We start from the raw sequence: 26,076 nt of genomic DNA, 5'->3' as shown, positions 1-26,076 counted from the left end.
AGCTCAAGTTTAGATTCCTTAAAAAAAAAATAACCCAACAACTTTATTGTATCTACTTATATTAAAAAACCTGTCACTATGTAACACTTAGCCTGAGTATAACAGCTTGTTTGGGTCATCAGGTATATGAAAAGACAACATTTGACTTTTATGATTAACTCGAGCTTCTTACTCATTACTGGCAACAGTAGAGTTCCCCACAGTCCCACAACTACCAATCCTGACCTCCCCACTCCTTCCAAAACCAGGACAACGAGCACCTATGGCAGCTCTAAACCTTTATGACTGACTCCTGACAACAGCGTGTAAGGATTGCAGCAAATTTTCCAGAAACTTTTAATAAGACCAAGCTGTTTCTTTCAAATGAAACTTATACGGGTTAACTGCACCTCAGCAATAATGCGGCATTAAATATTGACTTAGCTCTTCAATATCTAGAACTGATAAAAGTGGAGGGTGACAGGAAGAAAATTTTCGAACAATCAGATTTTTTAGAGTATTCCCACAAAGTTTTGCTAACATCCATATTAATTAGATACCTCCTCATACTGCAATAAATATACCTGTCAGCAAACCTCTAAAAAGAGGAACAATCATATGATAAGCAGGAGTCATTCCATGAAGCCAGTCCATTAATTATCGCATACTCTTCCACCATTATTCATCACACGGATAATAAATGAGCCAGAACATAAGGTTTATCTATCTTTTGATTACTTGCTCTAGATCATCGGTTGCAGAGGTTTTATGGTACTGGCGTATTCCATCAATGCAAAACCTGAGCAGGTCGCTTTGACACCACCCCCCCCCAAAAAAAATTCAAGACAATAAAGAATTAGTACATTGCCTTTCTAGAGGTGAACTTAGAATTATCAAACTACTGGAAAATACCCCAACTATTTCTTTAAATGCTTCTCCTTCAGGTACAGCAATTCAGAAAAACAGATCAGTTGGAGCTTCAGGGAAGTGACTTTTTCTTATCAATTTATGTATTTCCAATTAAAAGCAGAGTCCTTTGATGCAGGACAGCACACTGCTTTGTAATTTCATGATTACATAGCTGCTTTTCATTAGTTTTTAAGAAATGGCATCAGAAAATTGTGCTTTTGAAAAACATGGATAATATATATTGGAACACTGACACCCAGCATGGCTCTTTTCTTTACATTCCATCATCACTTGGATGTTATTCCTATTCTTTCAATAGCTTTGCTACAATTCTCTTTGTAACCTCAAAAAACCTACAATATTCATGTAGCCCATTCATGCAGGGAAAAAAAGGTGCAATTGTTGTACTTTCACACAAATTTACAGTATATCTCTGCGGCTCACGTCTTGGGGATGCAGTACACAAGTATTTTAGAAACGTACATGGACACAGACAGCTCCTTCAGAACGTTGTTCATATTTATTCCTTCACAAGTCAATTCTCACAAAAACAGGCTCATCAAGCTGTCCTGTATTTCTCTTGATGCAATATAACAAGAACTAGGGAAACAGATTCCATTTGCAAGCTATCTTGCAATTTAAAAAAATACTTCTAATTTAATTAAAAAACATTTTTTGCAAAAGAATATCCGAAAAGTCATTATAACTAAAATAAGAAAACGCTTTCTTCGATTTAATTTTTTATATATTATAAAATATAAATAAAGAATCTACATTTAAAAAAATAAATCAGAGGGTATCATTCCATTAGGATTATTTTTCAATTAAGCTTCTGTAGGAACTTTTGAAAATCCCAGCCTAAGGATGGCGGGGGGGGGGGAAGAGACAAAAAAACACAAAAAACCAAACCCACAAAGTTCACCTTTCTAAAAATATGTAACCTAACCTGCAGGGTCCAAAAGCACACTTATTTCTGGTTCTAACAAAGTGATACAAGGAGCAACTGTGCCAACTTCACCACGTTATGTGACCTTCTTGCCTTCTGCCATCATTAAGCCTCAGCAGATGCTTTGTTTTTACCGGAGTCCATTTTTCAGAGTCAAAGAGACATTCCATCTTATATACTGGGAACGGTATCTTAACCTAGCTCCAGAAGTTTTTTCCTACCTATCAATATAAGAATATATAATGTGGTCAAACATCTCTTTACCTGTCCCTCGCGCAAAACAGCCTCCATAAAATGGCAGCAAAGAAACCTGAAAATGTCCCTTAATAAAAGTAACTAAACCAAAGATCCTTTCTTGAAGGAAGAGTCCCACTTTCATGCTGGAAATAATGGCAAAATAACAGTTTGATTATTTTTTTGTTAAATTAGCACACGTTTGCAGATCCAATTCCATATGATAATGGACAGACTGCAGGGGATTTTGGTTTTCAGTCTCTTAAGTGCTATTTTTCTTGTTTTCTCTTTTTTTTTTTTGTGAAGATAGAACCACATTTAGATTTCAATTCAAAGCACAGCTCTAGTTTATAGTACATAAAGATGCCTCTGAAGCACAAAGTACTGAATCAGAGAAAGGAAAGCACATCCCATCCTACACTGGTGACATGAGTTATTTGCATAGTTGCCACAAAAGTAATAATTACACTGTAACTCAATAGGAACAATGGTAATTTCACAGTAGCTCGTGTTGTTGTTATCACCCTATATCCTGATAACTGTGAAATTAATTTGTGGCACCACTGTATGTGTCAGCTTTAAGCTGTTCCCTAGGTAACATTACGCTACCATAGAGAAGGAATGCTTGGCAGTAAAATGGGTAGCATCAGATTGATTATACAAAAAGAATCTTCCCTCTACATACAAATAACTTGGCAATCAGAGAAGATGATGAGAAAAAAATCCTCCCCACTGTTCTGGGGTTTTTGTTGTTGTTTTAAAGAAAGAGAGAAGAAATTAATAGAGTTAATGGTATTAACTGACCATTATCCATACACTGGAAGAATGCAAAGATAACACAAAATGAGCAAACTACCAGATTACATTTAGCGCCACTGATCCATTGTTCTAACCGCAGCCAAGACGCAGCATAAAAACGCTGAAAATTTCTTTTTCCTCCTTCTAGTCTTTTCCCACATTAGCCATTAAATGGCAATTTTAAACATAAAAGCAAATATGCAGCACTAAGACTTATTTAGGAGGGCAACAATCATGTAGGTTATGCTTTCACAAATAATTCTCACTTCATCTGAGAGGTACAGTCCTTTCAACTCCTGAACACTCAACGTTATTTTGCAATACTACTACTGCCAAATAGGAGTTCCATACTACACATAAAAGATGACACCCTGCCACACAATGCACTGAAATGCTTACAAACTTACTGGTGAAAATTCAGTGCCACAGTAACTGTATATCTGGAAAACATTAAATCATGGAATTTAAGGAGGGAACTTACTACTGATTGGTAACAATAAACAAAACACTGAGTTTAAACTTACCAGTCATTCTGCTTGGTACACAAGTAGGTATGAGGCTTTGGATTAAAGGCTATTTGTATTTATAGAATTTGAATATTTCTTTCACTTTTAATACATACCATTAGAAACACATGCTGTAATGCCTTATTCTTTCACTGTAAGTTTGTGTGTAAGGAAACAGGTGAAAAAACCTCACAGCACATTACATATACAGACTCAGTGGTTCAGGTGGAGTTTTGTTGCTGAAAAAGCAGCAGCATCTCAGTGTCAGTGCTAGTCATCAAAGCGAACAAAGGTGTTGAGCAGATACTCTGATCCAGGATATCCAGGGACAAGCATGTTTTGTCGCTCTGCAGTTTTGATCTTTATCTCTGACTGATCCTCCTTTTCTGATTGCTACCGCCAAGATACTGTCCCCAAAACCCCTGACAGGTGATGTTCAAATGTGGGGTTTTTTCCAATCCAACATAGAGTTTTCAGAGCTCTGAAAGCAGCTGTAGGAATCTAAAGACAGCTTGGACAGTCCCAAATGTGTATTCTTCATTAAATATTGGAACATACTATGCCAAATTATGTCTCTGCTGAGAGGAAAATTTTGACCGCCCTATACTCAATTATTCATCAGAAAGGCACCCTGATCATTGCCACTATCAACCCAGGAATTCAACCTATATTCTTTGCCAAATCGGCACGTACCCTCACCCACTCAACACTCACTCTTCTTCCACTCCCTACTGTGCAACCCAATTCTGATGCGCAAGGACCCTTAAATGCAGACAACATACACAACACACATTTGCAGTCAGCAAGCTCACTGTATTAACTGCATGGGGAATTTGCTGGTGTTCTTGATGCTGGTAGGAATTACTAAGGGACATCAGTACTGATTGATCCCCTTTTTCAGTCCCATTAATAACTGTCTGCAGTTATCTTTGCTTTGCTAGGCCAGCGCAGAGCCGTGATGCTCAGCTAAGTCAGTGGTCATTTTTTTTCCAGACACCTGACACTACTTCTGCCTGCAGGAGCATGGGCCAAGCCTGATGGCTGGCTTTTTAACCCCTGTGCATCTCCTCTGCTCTTTGTTTTCTTTTATACACTCGTCAGGTGTCAGTGCTGAAACAACTCCAATCCGTTGGAACAAACACGCCTCCTGGAACGACAAATGCTGCCACTGACGAACAACCTTCCATTTGCTGGATCAATGCTGCCAAAGGCATTCAGAAATGCTTCAAGAAAGGTGTATGTATGCATGTAACTAAAGATCTTTGGAAAGCTTCAGACGCTAGCAGCAATTACTGTTTTAATGTAAACCCAAACTTACTGCCACAGAGAAAATGTCTGTGACCAAGAGGTGGCAGATACTCTTTTTAGAAGGCTGACTGAAAAATGAGTAGTGGGGATAAAAAAAATGCACAAGATGGGGAATTTTACCATTAAATCAAACCAGGTGCAACACAGCGGTATTTTTACCTATGATAGCATTCAATAACCTGATGAAACTAACTGATGTCCTCTGAGCTATCCGTGATTCACAAAAAGAAATCCCAACACTTTTTTTAGCATGCACTGGTAACCTCTGTAACCGAGACTGCTAACGAGGCTGAAGGTGAACTCCTTAATTGTGAACTATTTGGTAATACTCCATAAGTGGTGGCTGTTCCTTATCACATTTGAAACACGCTGAGATATACCATGGAGCAGTTTATAGAGCCACTCCCATGCTATTTTAAGCGTACATGTTTTGCTGAGGACTGTTCAAAACTGTAAAGAATATTAATGTATCTTTAAGACAGCTGTGAAGGGTTGACTGCCGCAGTACAAGGGTGATTTCTACTGACTTGGGGAATGACTTTAAAGCGATGCAAAAATTAGTTGAAAATGAGACCAACTGCAAAAATTCTGAGATTTCTCAGAATAAGAGAAGGTCTCAACAGCAAAGTCACTACTAAGAAAGATGCCTTGTTATCTCTGGTTTCTCCCAGCTGCCAAATTGCTGATACATTACTAGCTCTCTGGGTTTCAAAAAAGAAGTGAGACGGTCTGCTGATATTACACATACATTTTGATTTTAGATCTTATTTTAGATATATTTTTCCTCCAAAAATAGGACTTTTTTGGAGAAAAAATTTACATCATTTGACCAAATTGATGGAGTAATTATTTCTGATTTCATAAGATTCACCAGGGTCTTGGAAAAAGGGCGTACATGATCTCTAACCATATAGAAATTATATTTGATTACTAAAACTACGATGCCATAAATGTAGCATCTACAGAGAAGCTTGTTCAAATATATCTAGAATACCATAATGTCTCAAAATTAAGACATAAAACCTTTGCAATGAAATGACATCAAATACACTTCATAAGACAATTGTCGCATACATTCAGCGAGAGTTATTAGCCAGCATGCGAAATCTTAGAATAACTTGCATTGCACTTCCAGCCAACTGTAAGCTTGACACATTACCTTGGAAGAATGCCACATTTCCCGCTGTGCTAAACTTACTGAAACAAATAGGAAAGCAGCATTGCTGTGTTACATCCCTGCTTTACTATTGTGTAATTGGACTACACTACAGGAACAACACTTTGTATTACAAACATCGAGTTCCCATTATCAACTTGTGGCTTCACACTCTCAGCACAAGAGCAATGAATTTTTGTCTTATATCAAGAATTAAATGAGTATGATGGAAGGGAAAATATTAAAAGAAGTTGCATTTCAAAGCTCTGTTTGCAGTTGTAGTTTTAAGACAAAATACATTTTATATGTTATGACATTGTTACACTAGCAGAAGATAGAATGTTTAGCAATGCCAACAGCGAAAGATTACTCAGGCCTTTCCAATTTAGGGGTAAAGTCTTCACTCACCCAGCGTACTCAAGTAGAATAAAAAAATAAAAATTGATCACAGAAGCAGGGAGTACAGGGAAATAGTTTTACACTTACTGAAATACATCTAATTCAATCAGGAAAGAGAGCTATACAGTCCCTGCTGGTTAAACATCTTCCTGTATTAGAAAAAGAAAATCAGGGATTTCATCTACAACTGGGCGAACAGTGGTCCTCTCCCCTCTCCTGGGGTATTAACCAGCCTTTCCCCATGGTTTTGACCACAGAAGAATTTATCCCTAGAATGGCTACATGTCTAGTGGCAGAGGATGCCCTAGCATGACTATATCCATATGAGCAAACAGTGCTGCCCAGCAGCAGGGGCTCTCTACAGCAAACCAGCTGGCATTAAGACCCAGCATAACCCCTCCTGAAATGCAGGCAGTGTTTATTTCAGCCTAGTTCTAACCTGGTCCTGTAGGCTTGAGCAACCAACATGGACATCCATGTCCCTGTAGCTTCTGCATCCCGGCTGTCTGTGCTGGCTATTGCAGTGACAGCACAGAAGTGCTGCCCTGCCCCAAGCAGGACTCCAGCAGCAGCAGCAGCGCATCCCCCTGCCTGGGCCCGCGCCACCCCGCTGGCTTTGCACAGATGTCGACTGAGTCAATGAGGATGAGACAGAGGCACCCTACAGGTAGGCCACGACTAAACGTATGATTCTACATAGGAGCCGTTTGAGCTTGTCTATATCTACACAAAGAAAAGAAGTCCCCTGTTTTGGCTTCTGCAGCCACATGGCTACCAGTGCTCAGGCTTAGCCATGCAGCCACAGCTCTCCTTAGTGGAAAGCACTCAGCGGAGCCAGATTCTCTCTTAAATATATAACAGTTCCTATTTAAGTATTTTTAAACATCCCTGCATAGTTCTGTAATTATAGGGAGAACAATTCCCACCCCAATTAATTATTTTATCTTATCTGAGAAGAAATCACAAGAGAATACATTTGAGGACAGAAGAGGGTTAACAACACCAGCAGTCGCCGTGCAAGTAAATTTGCAATGGGAAGAGGGAGGTGTGGACACTGAGAGGCACAGACCAACATCTAACAGCCAGCCATGAGCCCAGCAAGATGCTGCAGGTCCTTGGGAACAGCAACTGTTTTCCACATGCTCAAGTGCATTTCCTGTTGGCTAGAAAAAGCACAGATAAGCGGGGAGAACCGCTCAGGAAGCCACTACGTGCTCCAATGGGAAGACATGCCAGGTAGGAGAAAAAAGAAAACATGTGTAAAATTATTTTATAAATATATCTTTTCTGTAATAAAAATACTCCTCAAAGTATAAGTGTTTTCTTGCCCTTTTGGTAATACTGTCAGATACCGACCAAAACCATATTTTATTTTTTTATATACACATTACCAAATACAAAGCAAAGGCTTGGTTAATACGAATTGATACTGACAAATGTGGAAAAATTTTCAGTATGTAAAATAGCAGTATTAAAAGTATTAGTGGTCATAAACAGTACCATTAAACAGTACTATTGAATAGCAGTAATAAGTTTTATAGTACTTATAGCAATAGTAATTACTTTATTGAATAAATAAAAATATTAAATATAGCAATAGTAATCACTACTTTTAAAGTATAGTAATAGTAGAAATACTCAATACTATTAATAAATAGTAGTAAAAAGTATACTATTTAAAAATATTTTACAAAAACTTACCAGTTTTAAAAGATTATTGTATTGTAATGGTGTCAGACTGTAAATCAATGTCTTTTGCAAGTATTCTGATGAAATTCACATTATAATTCTTTCCATTAAATTCTGAACCACATGCAGATCCACTATTAGAACTCACTTGAATGGGTCCAAATACTATGGTGATATTTAGAACTGTTTAGGGTTTATTTTACAGAAGAAAATGTCTTTTTATTTTTTCTTTCTGCAAAAAAAGACAAGCTTGAAGTTCGGTATTGGACCAAGACAGAAGTAAGTGCTCCATATTGGTTGAACAAGCTAAATACATACAAATTGAAACTTACTGCAAATGCCTGCTTGACAAAGAATCTTGTCACTACCAATATTCTCTGCACGTTACAAAGCACATCCTAGACAAGCAGTCCTGGGCATTCAAGACGGCAGGAGATGTTGCTCAAGAATATTGAGTTTGTTCCTTGATTCTCCATGACACCTCTTATGCTCGTCTCACTCTGTAAGCAGCTTCCTTTGTATTCCTTGTTGCCTGAAATCTTAACACTCCTCGCTCCTAGGGTCTTAAAATTTAGTAGCTTTGCCTTAGGCGCTAGCAGTGAAAGTCTCTGGGTGGCATTCTGAAAGACCTAAAGTGGTCTACAGCTTAACTGGCTGCCCACCAACTTTTCAACAGCAAGTTCCAATGAAAGAGATTCTCCTGTAATTAAGAGATTCTCCTGTAAAATTTCCTTAGAAATGAAGATGGAAAATTGTTTTTGCAAAATTTTGTAGCCAAATAGCTAAGTGTGTGGTACTGATGATACTTTATTTTCTTAACAACTAATCTATTGAAAAAAACCAATAGACATTAGAGTCTTATTTTCAATAATCACATTGATTCCGTTGGAACATTAAACTTAAATAATATTTTCTTTTCTTGCTCTCCCAAATAGCCTCAAGTAAATAAACAGGATTTAAATTTCCCCCTGCAGGGGAAGGGCAGATTAATTTTGATGGAAGTTAAGGTACAGTTGGACCCACAGTTTTTTCTCTGAACTACCCCAATATACAAAACACTTCTAGGAAAATGGATGTTCGCTCTTACGTCCAGAACCACAACAGTCAGTATAATATAAAGTTAGGACTCTTGAGAAGTAGCAAAAAAAAGTAATCGTAGCTACTAATATTCATTATAACCAAAGGGTTCTAAACACACCTTAATCAGAAAAGATAATGATCCCTGGAGGTATTTAAAAGGCAGGTTGACATAGTGCTTAGAGATATAGTTTAGCGATGTTTTTTTTTAGAGTTAGGTTGATGGTTGGACTAGGCGATCTGAAAGGTCCCTTCCAACCCAGGCGATTCTATGATCTGGCTGCAATGAACATACAATGCAAAGACAGACACTAGCTAATAAAGCAGTTTTGAATGAAGACTATGTTTTGTCTTCAGTCTCCTAGGTTTGCTTTGTATCCTGAACTCCAAGGAGAATGTACTTAGAGATGCCCATGGCAATACAAAGCCCATTGACTTCAAAGGACACCACAAAGGAGGGAAGAAAGATTACACTTTTTGAGGCTTTTGAGAACTACAGTAAACGTGTGAAAAGAAACAAGTGCCGATATATTTAAAATACCATTTGTTAAGACAGACTGGTTTCTGACCGTACACAAAACAGAAGCTACTGTAGGAAATGGGGTTTCTTAAATACATGTAGAACGTGGTACTATCAATAGCCTGGCTACAGTGGAGATTAAATTTATGACTTACAAATAAAACAGCATGAGCTTTAACAGCCTGAACTAAAACATTTAACTCCTTTGCCAAAGCTATAAGACACCCAGCTTCTGTGTATGTCCCAGACTTTTGTTATGGTCTAACTAAACCACCCAAAGCCCTGAAAAAAAAAAAAAAATCTACAGAAAGCTATGTCTCATGGCAACATCACCGTAAGTTTCCTTCACTCATCTCCAAAGTTTAAAAAAAAAAAAAAAATGTATTTAACAAACCAAAACCTTTTTTAAAGTGTATAGGCTGATGAAACTAAAGTAGTCATAAGCCTGGTAGTCATATTGTATATATTGTCTCTAGAAATCCATTTTTCCTGATTGTTAATGGTAGCAAAGAACAAATTTCAGAAATATTTTAAAATCTTGCATTTTAAAAAGCAACAAATGGGAACCCAATAGAGTGAACTCAAGATTCTGCAGTGCAATTTTCTACTCTAACAGTTTGCAGACAAGTGGCTATTAGTCACTGAAAGGTACAACGCTGCACCCGCTGCATGCCATCTTTGGAGTCTTTGTGGTAAGCCATCTGCCACAGTGGTTTTCAAAATCTCTTTCACCACCAACATCAGACAACATCTCCTGCAGTTTGCTAAAAAGCAAAATTTTGACTGTTACCCAATTCTTTTCTTTAAATCACAAAACTAAATGGTTCAAAAGCAGAAACAGGCTCCCCTTCCTTGAAGTGACAGAAAAGTGGGTTTTGTTTTCTCATCTCCTCTCTGAAATATTGTTTGGGGAACAGTACACATGAATACAGCACCCACACGTTTACCATGCACGGAACAGACCTGAAGCATCATTCAGTCACTGTAATGAATACAAGAAAGTGTATGAAAAACATACAAGATTTTACCAAAACCTTTATGTAAGACCCTGCCTAAAGCACACTTCAGTATATCAACAAAAGTAGTAATTGTAATGCAGTTTCCAAAACCATTAATATTATTTGTTATTTTGCTATTTTACTAAAAATGTTTTTGTTCTAGATCCATGTACTGTTTATATGCACTACAAGGCATAAGTCAGTCCTCTGATGTAAAATAACTGTGAACCTACATTGCCAATTGGAATCACAAAAAAATTCAATATCCTTTTACATCTGCCAGTCATGAACATCATTGATGCACAACTTTAGGTCAGCTAAAGTTGCATTTGTTAGTTTATGCTAGCTAGGTGACTAAAGGAACACTCAAAGGAAAATAACTTATCTTGATCCCCTCCCCTGTAATAGCTAAAGAAAGAAGCCCATCCTCTGTCTACATCAATAGATCAAAAAAAAATTATAATTCATAAATTAAAAATGAAAAATTATATACGGTATTTTCAACAGTGTATGTGCAACTATCAGCTGAAATAAACTTGGAAATGTAATTCAGTATCAAAATTTCTGATCAAGGTATTATGAAGTTGATAGTAAACAGAACAGCCCATCTCACAATGAAACTCAAAACAAGATACTTTATAGTTTTCTTTATATATACTTTAAAAATATATAAAGCAATGCAATTATATTCTAAAGCACAGGAAAATAAACATTATCACTAGTTCCACAAGATCTTCAGTGTGAGTTATACCTGTGACTTTAAACAATGGACTTGTCACATATCAGAACCTTCTTTTTTTAATTGCAAAACGCAATATGAAGTTGATTCTCCACGTAAATGATACAGGAAGACAATGTAAGTGCTAATAACTCTCACAAAAATAATTACATTAATGTCACAGGTTCCTATACATGCTTGGTGTTATAGCTCTGCACAGTGTCTGCCTGTAGATAGAAATTATTCCATCGTGGCAAGAGCTAAGCAATGCATCCCAGGCACAGCACTAGGCCCCCAGAAGCTGGCTAGTGGGTGACTCAGGGGTTTATTAGCCAAGAAAGAACAAGGCAAAACTGCACGAACAGAGAACCTTGTTAATGCCACTAAACAGCTTCCAGCACCTAAGCAGCTTGTTCAGTTGTAGCTATCCTTATACAGGGCTGTCTTGCACTGCGAAGATACACGACCAATGTTTGGTCGACACAAGTGATGTTGACAATACGCTTGATCTGTAATGTACCCTAAGGAGGATAGCGAAGTTCTGATTTCAAAACAAGACTCAAAACAAAATTAAATTCATACGGAAGTACTACTAAAAGTTCTCAAGTGCTTCTAATATTCTGCATGTATTCCTATGTGACACCAAATGTAACAAGCACCACTAGCATTCTGCAGCATCTGCGTATTTCCATATGCTATTAATAGTACAGTAAATTTATAAAATTGTCAAGATACATATCTAGAAACAAAATTATAAAGGGAGCATGGTCTATTCCCTAAATTCCACAGTTTTGTGGGTTGTTTTGTTTTCAGTTTGGGAACACCTCTGCAGTTAACTTTTTTTTTTTGAAGAAGTATCTCTAAGCCAAATAGTCTAAATGAAGGTCTAAATAAGTAAGCCTATATATCAAAGTGGTTTATCTAATCAGTATGTCCTCTGGGGCAAGGGGGTATTTGGTTGTTGTTGCTGAGATACAGCAGAGGAACATGTGCTGGTCACCCAAGAAGGCCTAGCGCTGTTGCACTTTGTAAGCAGCACAATATTTTTGTTAAATACATAAGCAATAACTTGTTTCTCCCCTAAAAACATGTCCCAAGCAGCATTCAAATGATTGCACTAGAGAGAAACATGAAGACAGAAGAAGGTGGAGAACAAATTTGAACTTACTCCCTCAGTCCCATGCAGGCACACTAATCACAAGGCTAGTGGCTACTTTGGATCGCCAGAATTCACTCCAAAGGCTTCCTCCTCCTCAGAACATGAAGGATTTCTTCAAATAGATGATCTTTGAGACCTGGATCAGGTCTCTAGTAATCCAGAAGCAATTATCCTTACTCCTCCTCATTCACCTTCCCTTTCAGTTTACCTGAGATTGGTCCCATCTCTCAGAACAGCTTAAAACAATACAGGAAAGCAGGCATACTTTTAACATGAAATTTTTCATAGTTCTCATTTTCCTTATATTTCATGCCTGTATTTCTGTAACTCTACAGCTCTATGATGTGGCTTATTTAAACTGGGAAAACCAAGTTGCCTGACTCAGAACCAGAATATCAACCTGTATTTCACACGTCTCAGGCCAGAGCCCTAACAAGCTGGTTACTATATGTTTTGTAGTTTGTGCTGCAGACTTGCTTTGTTCACATTTTTAAATCCCTAACTTTTACTCTGCAAACTAATGAACACTCCTGAAGTCATGGAACTTCTTACAGTGCGCTCTTCTTGGGTTTTGCCCAGCCACAGAGATTATTTGTCAAATACATATGAGAGTCTAGACCATAGTAAAAGAAGCTTGATTGTTACTAACCCCAGCTTATACAGCTGTTAAGACAACAGTGAACATCATCATTAATAGAAACTGTTTTTATCAAACTGGAATTTACAGTTGAAGCCTCACTCCCATGTTCACATTATCCAAAACCGTATACAAATACGTGAGTGCAAAAGAAAATTCCAAATGAACTTTGGTGCCTTTTTATACTGATCCAAACAGACAAGCAAACTTTCTCTCTCCTTCCCCACTTTGAAGTACGAAGAAATATGTTTAAATCTTCCTTTATTAACAAGAAGTCTATACAGAAATAGTCTGCTTTAATTTTCACCTGCAAAGCTTTCACGCATACTAACTCAATCAATCTTCACAAGATAGACCGTACACATATTCACCTACAAGTAGGACCCATTCCTGTGTTTAACATCTCACCGGTCTTACTAAATGATTGCTCACTGCCACAAGCCACCACCATGGCTTACCAACTCAGCTGACAAGCAAACATTTGCAACATCACATTCAGAGGTTAAACATTATGGCTTCATTTGTCTGACACCAGGGTTCACAAATCCACACTAGACATAGGCCTAAAGCCTAGTATAGTGTTCAGTCTGGAATGGCTGATACTCCAAAGGGTACTGCTGCTGTTCAGAGGGACCTCAACAGGCTGGAGAAATGGGCCTACAGAAACCTCATGAAGTTTAATTCCCCTCCTGCCAGCTGATGTCTGTTGCTTTCTAAAATTTGTCCTTCACCTTGTTAAATCCGTTAACTCCCTAAACCTTATCTTTTTCTAAATTGATAATAATTGGGTTTGGATTTTTTCCACACATCTACTAAAAGGTGCTTTATAGTTTGGGGGGATTTGCATTGTGGGTTTTTTTATTTTTAAGACTCCTCAAAGCTACTTTACCCTACTTTCCCAGAGGAATTGTTACTGCAGCAGTCCACATTCTGGTTTTGCCACCTATGAAAAGACTCCTAGGGTCAGCATAGGCTTAGCTATGCCACTTCCTCCTCCTCAAATACTCATCTCCTCGTAGAAGCCAAACCAGTCTAAAATCTCCTTTAAATTTCTATGTGAAGCTTTACTGAGAATCAGGATCCAAATTTTTTTACAGTGATTATATATTATGAACAAATTGAGCCCTGTTTAACAAAAGCTTAATGCTTTTGCTTATGCAACCTGACATTATAGGTATATATCTATGCTATTTTTCTGCCAACTTACTACATAAAATACCCAATTAAATTATCATATGCACATTCAAGGTATGTAAAGGAATAGTCTGCCCATTTATAAACCCTAATTCAAAAAACTAATGTATTCTTATTGTTTACTTAAGCTTTGCAGTTATATTAAAATATAATAATAAATAAACCATTTGGAGCACATTAAGAAAATAAGCAAAACATTAACTGAATTGAATGCTTTATGATTTTATGTGCAATCAGAAGTAAACGAAATTCTTACAATACTACTCTTTATATACTGAGTAATGGCAAACTACTATCAGCTCATTATCTCATTCAAGCTCTAAAATAATATGTAAAGTAGAACTAGAGAAAGCTCATATGCTTTATGATCATTTCAAAACCCTTCAGAAAGTTGGGTTTTTTTGCATACATCTATATACATAAATAAGAAAGATGATTTTCATGTAATCCTTAATTTGAATACCATTCAGTTTCTGAAGAGCTGGAAAAAGAACAAGACCCTTTTTGGATATTAGTGTTTGTTTATGCAGAGCACAGTGATATTCATAGACTAGAAATGTACTGAAATCCATATTAAATTGACCATTTTTCTCAAAGAGAAAGTTAAAATGGAAGGTCTCATTCCAAACAGGAGCACTGGGGGAAAATGTTCATTGTATCTCTCATCTGGCAGACCAGTAGTACCACTCTGGGAAATCAGAGAGGATTTGGGCAGACTGCCCACTCGACTTAAGGCTCATCTGAGATCCACATATATCCGCTTAGCTATCCAACTAGTATTTTTTTGTTGTTGTTGTTTTCATGCCCACATGATTTTAGCGCCTTTGTGCAACGTGTAACCCTCTCCACGTGCTCCCTTTACCAAAAGGAGGCAGGTAGCTCACAATACCGAGGCCAGCAAATCTGTGTCCTCCCACACCCCTGGTCCAATGTCCACTATAGTTATGGGAAAGCAAAGGGAACTTTAATCTGCCAAAATGTACCATTTGAATGACATACGCTACAGATAATCTTGGGATCCAAACAGAAAAATGCAGCCACCGAGGATATGGGGTGACTACGTAGCAGTTGAAAGAACTGTACAGCCTAAAATAACAAGTGTCTTTTACACGCATTTAGAAAAATATGTACACCTATACGCAAACACCTCTCTAAATTAGCATTTTGCACTTTTTCTGTGTTACTGAAGTACATTACAAAAACATACTACAGTCTTAATTAAGTACGCTAGGTATTTTCTTTACCTCCATAAAAACAACTAAGAAAAAAAATCAACCATATAATATTGACTGCAATTAAGAGAGTTCCAACACTGCACAATATCTGTCAAACCACAATCGGTGACTATTTCTCAGAATGGCTTGTACACTGGCAGAAATAGCCAGGATACAAATTTATGAGATAGTAAAGTGCTTTTTATTGTATGCACAGCATAGAATCATGAGAATCTTCTACACAGTCCTTGTAACAGAAACATGACCTTTGAAATGCCAAAGCTCCCTTTGCTAGGGAATGTTTATCACCAAAGAGCTGTCAGCTCCCAAGTTTTTAAAAGATTAACTCTGCTGAGTCATGTATCGCAAAACACCACAAACCTACGCATGGAACGCTGTTACAGGAGAGCAGCAACTTGAAATCCAATTTGTTGAAAATACTAAACGTAGCTTCATATGCCAAAAGTTCCCCAAATCTTTATTTTAAATCACTTTCCATTTACTGGCACTACAGGAAAGATTTACATACACAGATGTCCAACCACACAGGGAGAAAATACTAAACGTATGAAGCAAAACAAGCAAAAACAAGAAATCACAATTAGAAAGGTGAGTGCCGTTATTTTTACAGTTATTTGCAGCACTAGTAATTGAAAAGTTCAGAAAGGAAAGAATATAACTTGGAGGTAATAAGAAAGGCTTCAAAAGAGGCAGGTTGCATTTCAAGTCAGAAGACCTTTACAAACGCTTATTCATAGCAGTGTACGTGAGACAAAAGCTGCATGAACATCAAGTCAGACTCATGCAAATAAAGTCATTCACACACATCCATAAATTTAAAGGGATTGTGAACACAATCAAAGCAAATGGGTGTAATTAGTTTTTCAAGAAGATTCTCAATATTTTTGTTCTTGTTTTTACTTTTTACTGCGGTAGTGAAAGCCTAAGATGTTGCTCCGATATCACTACGTTTGCATCATTACATTTTACCACCAAACTTGCAAAACCTTTAAAAGTACAGGTTACTATTATTTTCTGATCCACGGGTAATACTATAATTAACATCTTCCTGATGATTCAGTGAGTTACTGTAGAAAAATCTGTCTTTGATTCCACCACCTTTCAGCATAGTAACCATTCCCTTTGCCATGTACTACAGCTGCCAAGTTTCTTCAGAGTCCTGTACCCAGATACTCGACAGTGCAAGTAAGGGTGACAGAAGATACACGTACTGACTAATTTTGACCTCCCCTAATAAGTATTAAGTGCAATGGTACGAGGAAAATATACACGTCTACAATATATGAAGGACCAGATAGATTTTAATGTTCCACTAGCAAAACTAAAATCATGTAAATCTGGTGATAAAATCAGAGTACATAGGAACTACATACATAAAAATCAAATCCAATTTAAAAGCAAACACAGGTTTGTTCAAACACATTGTACAATTGCTTTAACACTTACAGAATTTAGATGAACAATATTTTCATTCACTCACAGTTTAGTATAAATATAAAGCAAGGCACCCCTTAAGCATTTTAAATAACAAATTAAACATTTACGTTTTTTACTGTGCAGTCAGGCTTAACATTTATGCAGCTTCAAAACCAAAGTACAGCCTCAAGGGAAGCCTCTCCACTGACAAATTAATACCTTAGAGAATAGAGCTGAATGGTGGCAATGAACTCATTTGTTCCCCCAATAATGAAGAATGACTCTTTCTTTACCACATCTGTGACTGTTGCTATGGTGACCCAGACTTACCTCATTGCTTCTCGAAGTGCTCCTCGCTCACTAAGAGTCGTGTGCTTGATGTCGTCAAAATTATTTTCCAGTTTCTCACAGTTCTGCAACAAACGGACGAATCCATGTAAGGCTCTTAAACAGTATATTGTACATGTATTAACATTATTCAACATCCTGCAAACAAAACTGATTTATATTATGTAACCTCAAATTATGCATTCTGTTTTAATTACAGAGGAGTCATTAAAAAGACATTGAGAACTCAGAAACAAAGTAAACATGAATCTTATTATATGGTTGTCATGGAAATCAACTTATAAATGTTCCATAATGAAATGTATAGAATTTTTACTTTTTTCTTCTTTGAAAAAAAAAAAATTATTATTTTCCCTTACCCGTATGCGAGGCTACAAAGCTACTGTATACACACAGACAAGAACAGAAACCTAAATATGCATTTTAGAATTATAACAAAAGTTATAAATTCTGTCCCAATGAAACAGGCAGTGTTTGTAGAACAAACCAATCATTTTTAAGTAATATTTAATTTTTCAAACATAACAGAAACTGAAAAGATGTATTGTTTATAGACACCTCAATCACTTAATGTTTTTTCCAGTATTTCTAAACATAATATGAAGCCGAAAATTTTGTGACAATAAATGAAATAAAATTGCTATATTCTGTTAATTTTTATTAATGTGCAACTGGTTCCATTACTCCAGAGTGCTGATCCTTTTCTTCTGCTCCCATAAAGGCAGTAAAATTGATTCAGAAGATGCTGAGGAGAAGAGAAATTTGTTTCTGTGCAAAGCAAGTGTGAAATACCAGCAATCAGGAATTCTCTGATCATCTGCATCATCCATAAGATTTTTGTATCCTCTTGAGGCTCCGTCAATACAGAAGGCTTTTAGGTTTCCCCTGTTCTCTGCAGCACCTTTCTCCAATACCAAAACTTACCTCTGGGAGGCATAATTTTCCCATATGGGTGTGTAAAAGAAACACAAGTTGCAAGCGTAACAGTTAATATTGCTAACACCCTTGAAGGCACGATTGTCAGGCTCTTTATGCAGTAGCTTTAAAGAAAAATATGTGCACTATTATTTGGTCATATTGCTTTCACAGTTTTTAATACGTGAATTAATTTTCAAGTCCACATCTTAAAGATAGTTATAATAAAGACAATAAAAGTTACCTATTGTTATTTCTTTTGTGCATTGATTCTTTATTTTTATAATTACATTCAATTTGAGTCTGTAAAAGCATTACTGGAAAGGAAATTAGATCTTTGTAAATGACCTAAAAAGATATTTTAGCTTGTCCAATTAACATTTAAACTATCATTATTTTTAAATAAGATATAGACTTTTTAATACAAAGTTTTAATGCTTTAACAATACACTTCAGAGCCGTAGAAATGAACAAAGCTACATTTGGAACTTTTGCAACATTTTCCCTCCCTTACAAAAAATGATGCATGTCTCAAGTATGAGTAGTAACCTTATCCCATAGCTAATCTGATATTTTTTCTTTGTTTATATTACAATCAGCTGTCCTTTGTATGGCAAAATCCTACTCAAAAACTCAAAGGGATTAAGCGAGAAAGACAGGGAAGCTCTACGACGAAGTATTCCATTATTTCGATCAGCGTACATTGACCTTCAGCTCCAAGCACATACATGCAGGTCAGTCATTTAAAATACACAAAAGAAATCCAAATTGACAATACTAATTAACAAAGAATTCCCGATTCATCAGTACTAAACTGAAACTATCTGTGCAAGCAAAATCAAACCTCCCATCCTCCAGGAAAACAGACCAAAGGAAACACCATTTGGAATATTGCTCCAAGTGCAAAAAGAGGAAAGCCCATGTTTTAACAATCCTGTGCCACCAGCATCTCGGGACAGGCTCAGAAAATCTGAGCATCACGCAGTTCATTTCTCTTGACCTTGTGGTATGAAGCATGTAGAAATGGCAGAGGATTCAAAGCACACAAGATTTTTATCAAACACAACTAAATCTTCTCTACATCATACAAGCTAAAATAATTGATGGTCTCCACATGGAAAATGCTGAAAAGAGTAGGTTCAGCTGGTATTTCTTCTTTGTCTGTATAGACCATACTGCATTAATCAGCTGAAGGACAACAAAGATGGCCCATATCTAAAGAAAATGATGTGATCATGTAGCCTTACACGCAAAAATACTCCATCTCAACTATAAACCCAATGCAAAAATTAATAAATAACCCTAAACAAGCAAACACTGAAAAAAAAATATAAACTCAAATAATAGATGTGGTACCAATTCATTTGGCAAGAAGATGAACTTACTTCTAACCATTTCTGACAATTGCTTCTGGATAATTTCTTTCTCAGCTACTTTCAGCCAAATAGCTCTCATCCAAGATACAGCAGTTAGAGAGAAAATAACTTCACCGTTAGGAACAAATAAACTAAAAACTGAGCCAGATGCAAACTCCTGAAGGAAGATGACCTCACAGTACTATGTCATCAGTTACTGCATACATACTGAACAGGAGAGTGAGCACATATTGATAATACTCACTGCTTTCCAGTTAGAGCTGCAATCACCCAAAACAGTATGTTGGATCTTCTCAGAGAAAAGAGAATAGGGTGTCTGAAATACCAGATACAGTATCTACAGGTGTATAGGTGTCACTTCTTCGTGGGTCCAAGTATCAGCTCACACACTATATTTGTGAGCATGAGAATACTCTGAAGAATACGTCTGGGAGATGATGAAACTACGGTAGACCATGACCAGGGCAAGTTTTACGTTCTTAAGTATTAAATCAGCAGAAAAAATTAAGCTCATTCTATTATTCTATTAAACCATGCTACCAAACAGATTAATATCTATAAACACCTTGCACAGGGTAGTATGTTTCGGCCCATACTACTTCACAGATTTAAGTATAATGAGCAATTAAACTCCCAGGTGTTTCATTTTGAACAGCAGCTAAAGTAAAAAAAAATCAAAACACAAGCAATGAAAAAAATTGGGTTTGGTGGCTTACTGCCAAGTGATTTTCTGTGGGTATAGATAAAGTCTAGAAGTCTTACTCAATGATTCCATAGTTATATAGTACTCTATATGCTATTGCTGTTGGTAGATCTATAGTGCTATATGACACTAAACTAAATATCACCTTTAAAAAGTTCAGGAGGAAAAATAAGTACAGAGATGCGATTAGGGACATGGTCGTCTTAAGTCAAGCTACCATTGCATGTCAAAAAGCCACAAAAGTCTAAATACTGCTTCTTAAAGGATTCCAGCATAAATACTTTGAGGTTTTTAAATTAACCAAAAAGGAAGAGAGTGGAGAAGAGATTTTCTATATAAATAAATGGCTTATTTATCATATGAGATCTTAACTAAAACTACATGACAACTAGTTAAAAAGGGAGATGTAGACTGGATATCCACAAATATCTGTGGCATCACACACAGCATACTGGTGGAACATCTAATCAGAAATGAACGAGATGAATGATGAATGTATGAAGATAAGGAAGAAGAAAGATTAATAAACAAACTGAAAAGATTTTCCTTCCATAGCCACAAAAATATGACTTTTGTTTTTCCTACTGCAATTTATTCTTGTTAATAAAATAAACTGCAAGCTTTGGGAGCAAGGACTACATGCTCGTAATTCTGTATTTTCAGTGAGGGTAAGTGATAATATTAATAATATCATGATATAAACTTTATAATAATATTCTAACAGTCTGGGGAAAGTCAGCAGCTACCAAGTCCAAAATGGTCTTACTCTTTGACACTGGCTGAAGTAAAAAGCTACCTCACGTAACTGGAGAATATAAATAAAGAATCACTCTAGTTCTAAACAAAAACCTAGGATTCTAGCAAAAGTGAAGTTGTACTTGTTAAAACACATCTCTAAACATTCATCAGCTTAGCTTGCCCTCTTTGCTTGACTTTGTCATTTGAAAAGCAATTTTTAATTTGGCCTCTTGGGTCAAATGCAAAACTTTGCTGAAGTAGCTCAGAATCCAAGAGCAGTCTATTGCCCGGTGTCACCACCAGGCGTCTATTGCCTGCTCTGCCATGACAGGCCTAAGAGACAGAATTTTGAGAAGACCATAACTCAAACTTGCCCATTCTGCGATACAGTACTGATAAAAGAAGTGACCCCACTTCCATTGAAATCAACCTTAAATCTTTCATCCAGTCAAACGGGAGTGGGATCACACTAAGCCACATCCTGCTACTTTAACTCTATCCCAAAATACTTCACATAAGACATTCAAAAGTGTCATAAGACATTATTACAGATAATGTCTTACACACATTTTGAGATAGTTGAGAAATAAAGTCTTTTGATCTGACAACAGCGTTAAGACCTATTCTAAGGCAACCTGCATCACCGAAGTTGAGTAGCTCTCTTATCCTAGTCAATACACTGCCAAATCAAAAGCCTTACTTAAAATACTGTCTCTCTTCCATGAAAGAAGTTTTTAGGTAAGCAGGATTGCTGAATTGTTGGAATTCATTGCTTCCACATCGTTTTAAAAAAATTTTATTAGAAAGCTTAAGTTTTTTCCAAACATTTGTGAAAGTAAATCTCACATTTTTGCTGTCAAATGTTCTCTGTGTATTAAAGATAAGGAACGTACAGCATTTGAAAGATGGAACAGCTCTCACCTGTTCGGTTTTTATTTACTATTGCTGCTAATGCTAAAATAAATCCATTTTTCTCGTGATTCCTCCTTTATAAACCATGAAAAATGCTCCTACACAGTATGTTGTGTCTTAATTTTCTAATGTTTATGCAGTCAAATTTTAAAGTGTGCATACTAAATATATTTGTACCTAGATTTCTGAGTGCTTAAAATGAGACAACTTGGTCCAAGTTCTGAAGGATGTAATAGGTCCCTCTGATATTTCAATTAGCTGCTTTTAAGGAGGTAGGCTCCAATGACAGATTGCCGTAACTGTTGGGGACCTACAGAACCTACTGTCCTACAGGCCTACGCCCTGTACAAATTCAGCAAGAAAATTCTAAAATTTTGGTCCAAAAATTCCTTAAGAAGTCAAGTCCCACACATGCCCCAAGGCTTACCATATTAGCTAGCTCTTTTGAAAATGTTGTCCATACTGTAGAAGTGATCTCCTTTAACAAAGTTGTAATAAAAAAGCTAACTTCTTCAGGGGACTGTATAAAAAGTGTAGGATGCTTATTTCTATATTGATCTTATTGATACAAAAAATGTTAACAGCAATAATCACTTGTTATTCTGGAAGTGTGAATTATTTCATCAGCAGAAAACTTTAGAAATAACGAACTTGTGTTTTATAAACCTAAAGCAACATTATAATAGTAATCTAAATTGTAATATATTGCTGCAAGGATAATTATTAAGGGAAAACACAGCTGACATTTTCTGATTTATGCACACAATCAGAGATGGAGTCCAAGGACTGTGACATAATTATCTTCATGCTAACAATTTTTGTAAATCTCTTGACAGAATTTTAGCTAATTTTAAAATGCCTTCTGAAGATTAGTACTTAAAACTGTTGGGGAAAATAGCACAATTTATTAGCAAGGGTATAATTGTAAACCTTCCAAATACTCATTGTGAATATCATTTAGACAGTAACTCCTGCTTTAGCAGCTGGTATATAAGACTCCAGTTTATGGAATCTTGAAACAACAGAGAGAGTAGAATCTAATTAAACAGGATTACATGCCAAAGAAAAATTATTAAAAACAGACTAATAGACAATTGTTATGAATTTGGAATAGCACATCTACTACTTCTGCTGCGAACTTATATAACACTGTGCTTTATTCCAATGAAACCTAAATATTCTCAGCAGGCTTCTCTCTTGATTCGGAACAGACTGTCTTTCTACACTGAAACAACACAAAAAGCTAAATGGTTCTATTGATCTTCTCACACAGACTTAAGCACCCATCTGCTATAGGGTAAAACGACTTGCATATATTGCATTTATTCTAATGTTGGTGCTACAATTCATTAAAAATATTCAGTAGCCAATAGCTGTACTCCATGCAGGAAGCCCCCTTAAACTATCTTCATATTGAGCAACTAAACAAAATCAATGCCATTTGCCAAAGGGTTTTTAAAAACTAAACAAGTAAAAGGATTGTTTCATCCTAACTGTAAGATATTACAATCTACACAATATCTACCTACTGAATTCCTCCTTCCTATTTGCTGTAAGTCATTCTCAAGGGGTTCTTATTCCTAACAGGGGGGAAAGCAGCTTAAAACTGATACTTGACCAGCTGTTCACAAAGGAAAAATAGGTATTTTTTTTAATATGTACATATTCCTAATATCTGCAGAAAGTATATTGAGCCCTCAGGTATTTACATAACATTTGACAGCATGTCATTCATAATACATGATCATTTGTTATAACAATTTTTTCATTATGGGATACAGCCACATTGGCCAGACAGGCACTCTGAAAAATATAGATGTTGATACATCAAAAATAGCAGACTTCCAACAGAAAAACAGTTCTAAGTGTTAGTAATCAAATAAAAATCAATAGAGAAAATATTAAATAGAATTGTGGGTGGTTGTAATCAATGCCTAATTAGCATAACCATGTTAATTTTTCTCAGGTTTTTTTAGAGGAATATTATTTTTAAGGGACTAAACATAGCGCACATGCAAACTCAAACACAAGTATCACATTTTCTCCACAAACAGGAATATATTCCTTAAACTGGACTGATACCAGGGAACTCCAGTGCATGAGATATTTTCTGAAACTGCAGGTGTGGTTTTGGTTATTAATTACCAGAAATACTGTCAATGTAACTGGTAATTCTGAAGTGGAAGCAGACAATTTTGAATTTTTTAGAGTTCAAGGATTTTTTTAAAGTTTAAAATATGGTACACAATCTTTAAAGACAGGTGATTATATAAAAGTTAATTACTTGTTAAACATACATAACACTTTAGTTTGCAATTTTACCGGGACTGTGAAAGATCTTCCAGTCTGAGATGGCATTCTGCTAACTTCCTTTTCATGCTGCTTCACGAACAAATTTCAAGTGGCAAATTTATAACAGCCTTCATGTTCACATAAGGGTATGGTATCTTGCTTGCATTCAACCTGCTGTTGTCAGAGCAGATGCAGACACCGCGTGTTTTGGCAATGGATAACACATCAGATAGTAGTGATACAGGGAAGATGAGAAAAGACATTCTGAAAGGACCAAGTATGCAACACAAAGAATAGTAGAGCAAAGAACTCAAAAGAAAAGCATAAAAAGTTAGAAAAGATATGCAAGACAGCAGAGGCACAGCTGGAAATAATAAAGGAGCAGAGAATGCAGGTGATGCCACTAGACAGGACATTTTATAATGCTCCTCCCCTTGTGACTCAGCTTTAGAATACAGAGAAAACTTAAAGAACAAAAAGGAAGGAAAACCTTTGCCTCTCCCACTTTTTTCCTTCTCACCCTAGAACAAATGTTAAATTTGATCAGCAGATAAACGGGAAGACTTGGCAACAAGCTACTGGTACCTCTGCATCTGAAGGGATGCTTTTAAGACTATTTCCCTGTATGGGATAGGGCTCGGTAGCAGGAACAATACACAGAGTATGAAAGCTTCCTCTAGATACTATTTCTTTTTTAACACGGCTGTAGTCCTGCCTTTTTTCTATTGGACAGCCTGAGCACTACATGACAGCCTTCAGAGAAGTTTAAGATTCTGTCTGGGACCCATTCTTGATGGTTAACTCCTCTGATTTTCCAGTACTCACAGCATAAATTTAAAATTTCATTCTTTAAGGGCACGAAGTCTAAGTAGAGAGACACAGGCTCTACACAGAATTTCTAAATATGCTATTTTCACTTGAAAGTGAAAATATAACTAAGTAAAGATTAGTAAGAAAAAAATATCCCAAATACTGTACTCCCTCCCTTCTCAGTACTTTCCCATACCTCAATCTAGCTTGCTTTTCCCTTGGGATTCTTTACTCTGCTTAGGTAAATACTCCCCTGACTCATTGAGGTTAAATAAAATGAGAGTATGTAGTTAAAGAACAGACTCATATAGAGAATTAACATTTACAGAGCTCATAACCTGGAAAAAAGGAAGAATCTCTAAAATGCAGGTAGAACTGTACTCCTAAGGAACAGATTATGTTCTTGACATTCAAGAAAGAGCACAAGAAGAAGTACATACCCCAAATCCTTACTTTTTTAGAAGCCAAATGACCAAGAATTTAAGGAATTAACCCCAGATATTTGAGACTACCAACTTACAGGATCCCTCTTATTTTTCATGCATAGCTAAAGAATTACTAAATATAACAGCTTTTCAAAAATTAAAGTTACAATAAAACACTTAAACATCACCCTGAAACAATGCATTCCAGCCCTATGTAAAGGAATAAAAGCAAATTCCACGTAGCAGGATTGCTTCTTCAGCTCAGGATGAGCTTACAAGGCACATTTTATTTTCCAACAACAGTATTTTTTAGAACTGCCACAATAAAACATTTTCTTTCATGGTTCCGTGTTCACCATCCACTACAGCTCCCTGTAGTTGCCTCAGTATTAAAAAAAATAACACAACAGGACACAATTTTCCCAACCAGTTCTGCAGGAGCTAATCTGCCTAAGCTATTTCTCATGATTTTGCATAAGCTTCTTTCACAAACAACTATGAGAACTGACGAGGCAAGTGTGCTGGTTTTGGCTGGGACAGAGTTATTTGTCTTCATAGTAGCTAGCATGGTGCTACATTTTGGGTTTGTGCTGAAAACAGTGGTGATAATATTGGTGTCTCTTCATTACTCCTAAGCAGTGCTTACACAGAATCAAGGCCTTTCCTGTTCCTCACACCA

General features: G+C 36.5%; 1 protein-coding gene across 3 annotated transcripts in view; it reads right to left on the bottom strand.

The window, feature by feature from the left end:
• DPYD (dihydropyrimidine dehydrogenase) overlaps nucleotides 1–26,076 on the bottom strand; it is a 365,352-nt gene that overhangs the window by 299,036 nt on the left and 40,240 nt on the right. For all 3 annotated transcript variants that reach the window (XR_012588641.1, XM_074597190.1, XM_074597191.1), the window contains exon 3: nucleotides 17,209–17,291. Coding sequence is in view for 2 of the 3 variants with exons in the window: in XM_074597190.1 (XP_074453291.1) it covers nucleotides 17,209–17,291 (83 nt within the window). In the remaining variant the exon portion in view is untranslated. The remainder of the gene's footprint in view (nucleotides 1–17,208; nucleotides 17,292–26,076) is intronic.

This window comes from Larus michahellis, chromosome 8 (assembly GCF_964199755.1).
Source record: "Larus michahellis chromosome 8, bLarMic1.1, whole genome shotgun sequence".
NCBI lineage: Eukaryota > Metazoa > Chordata > Aves > Charadriiformes > Laridae > Larus > Larus michahellis.
This window is presented reverse-complemented; position numbering and strand designations above follow the sequence as displayed.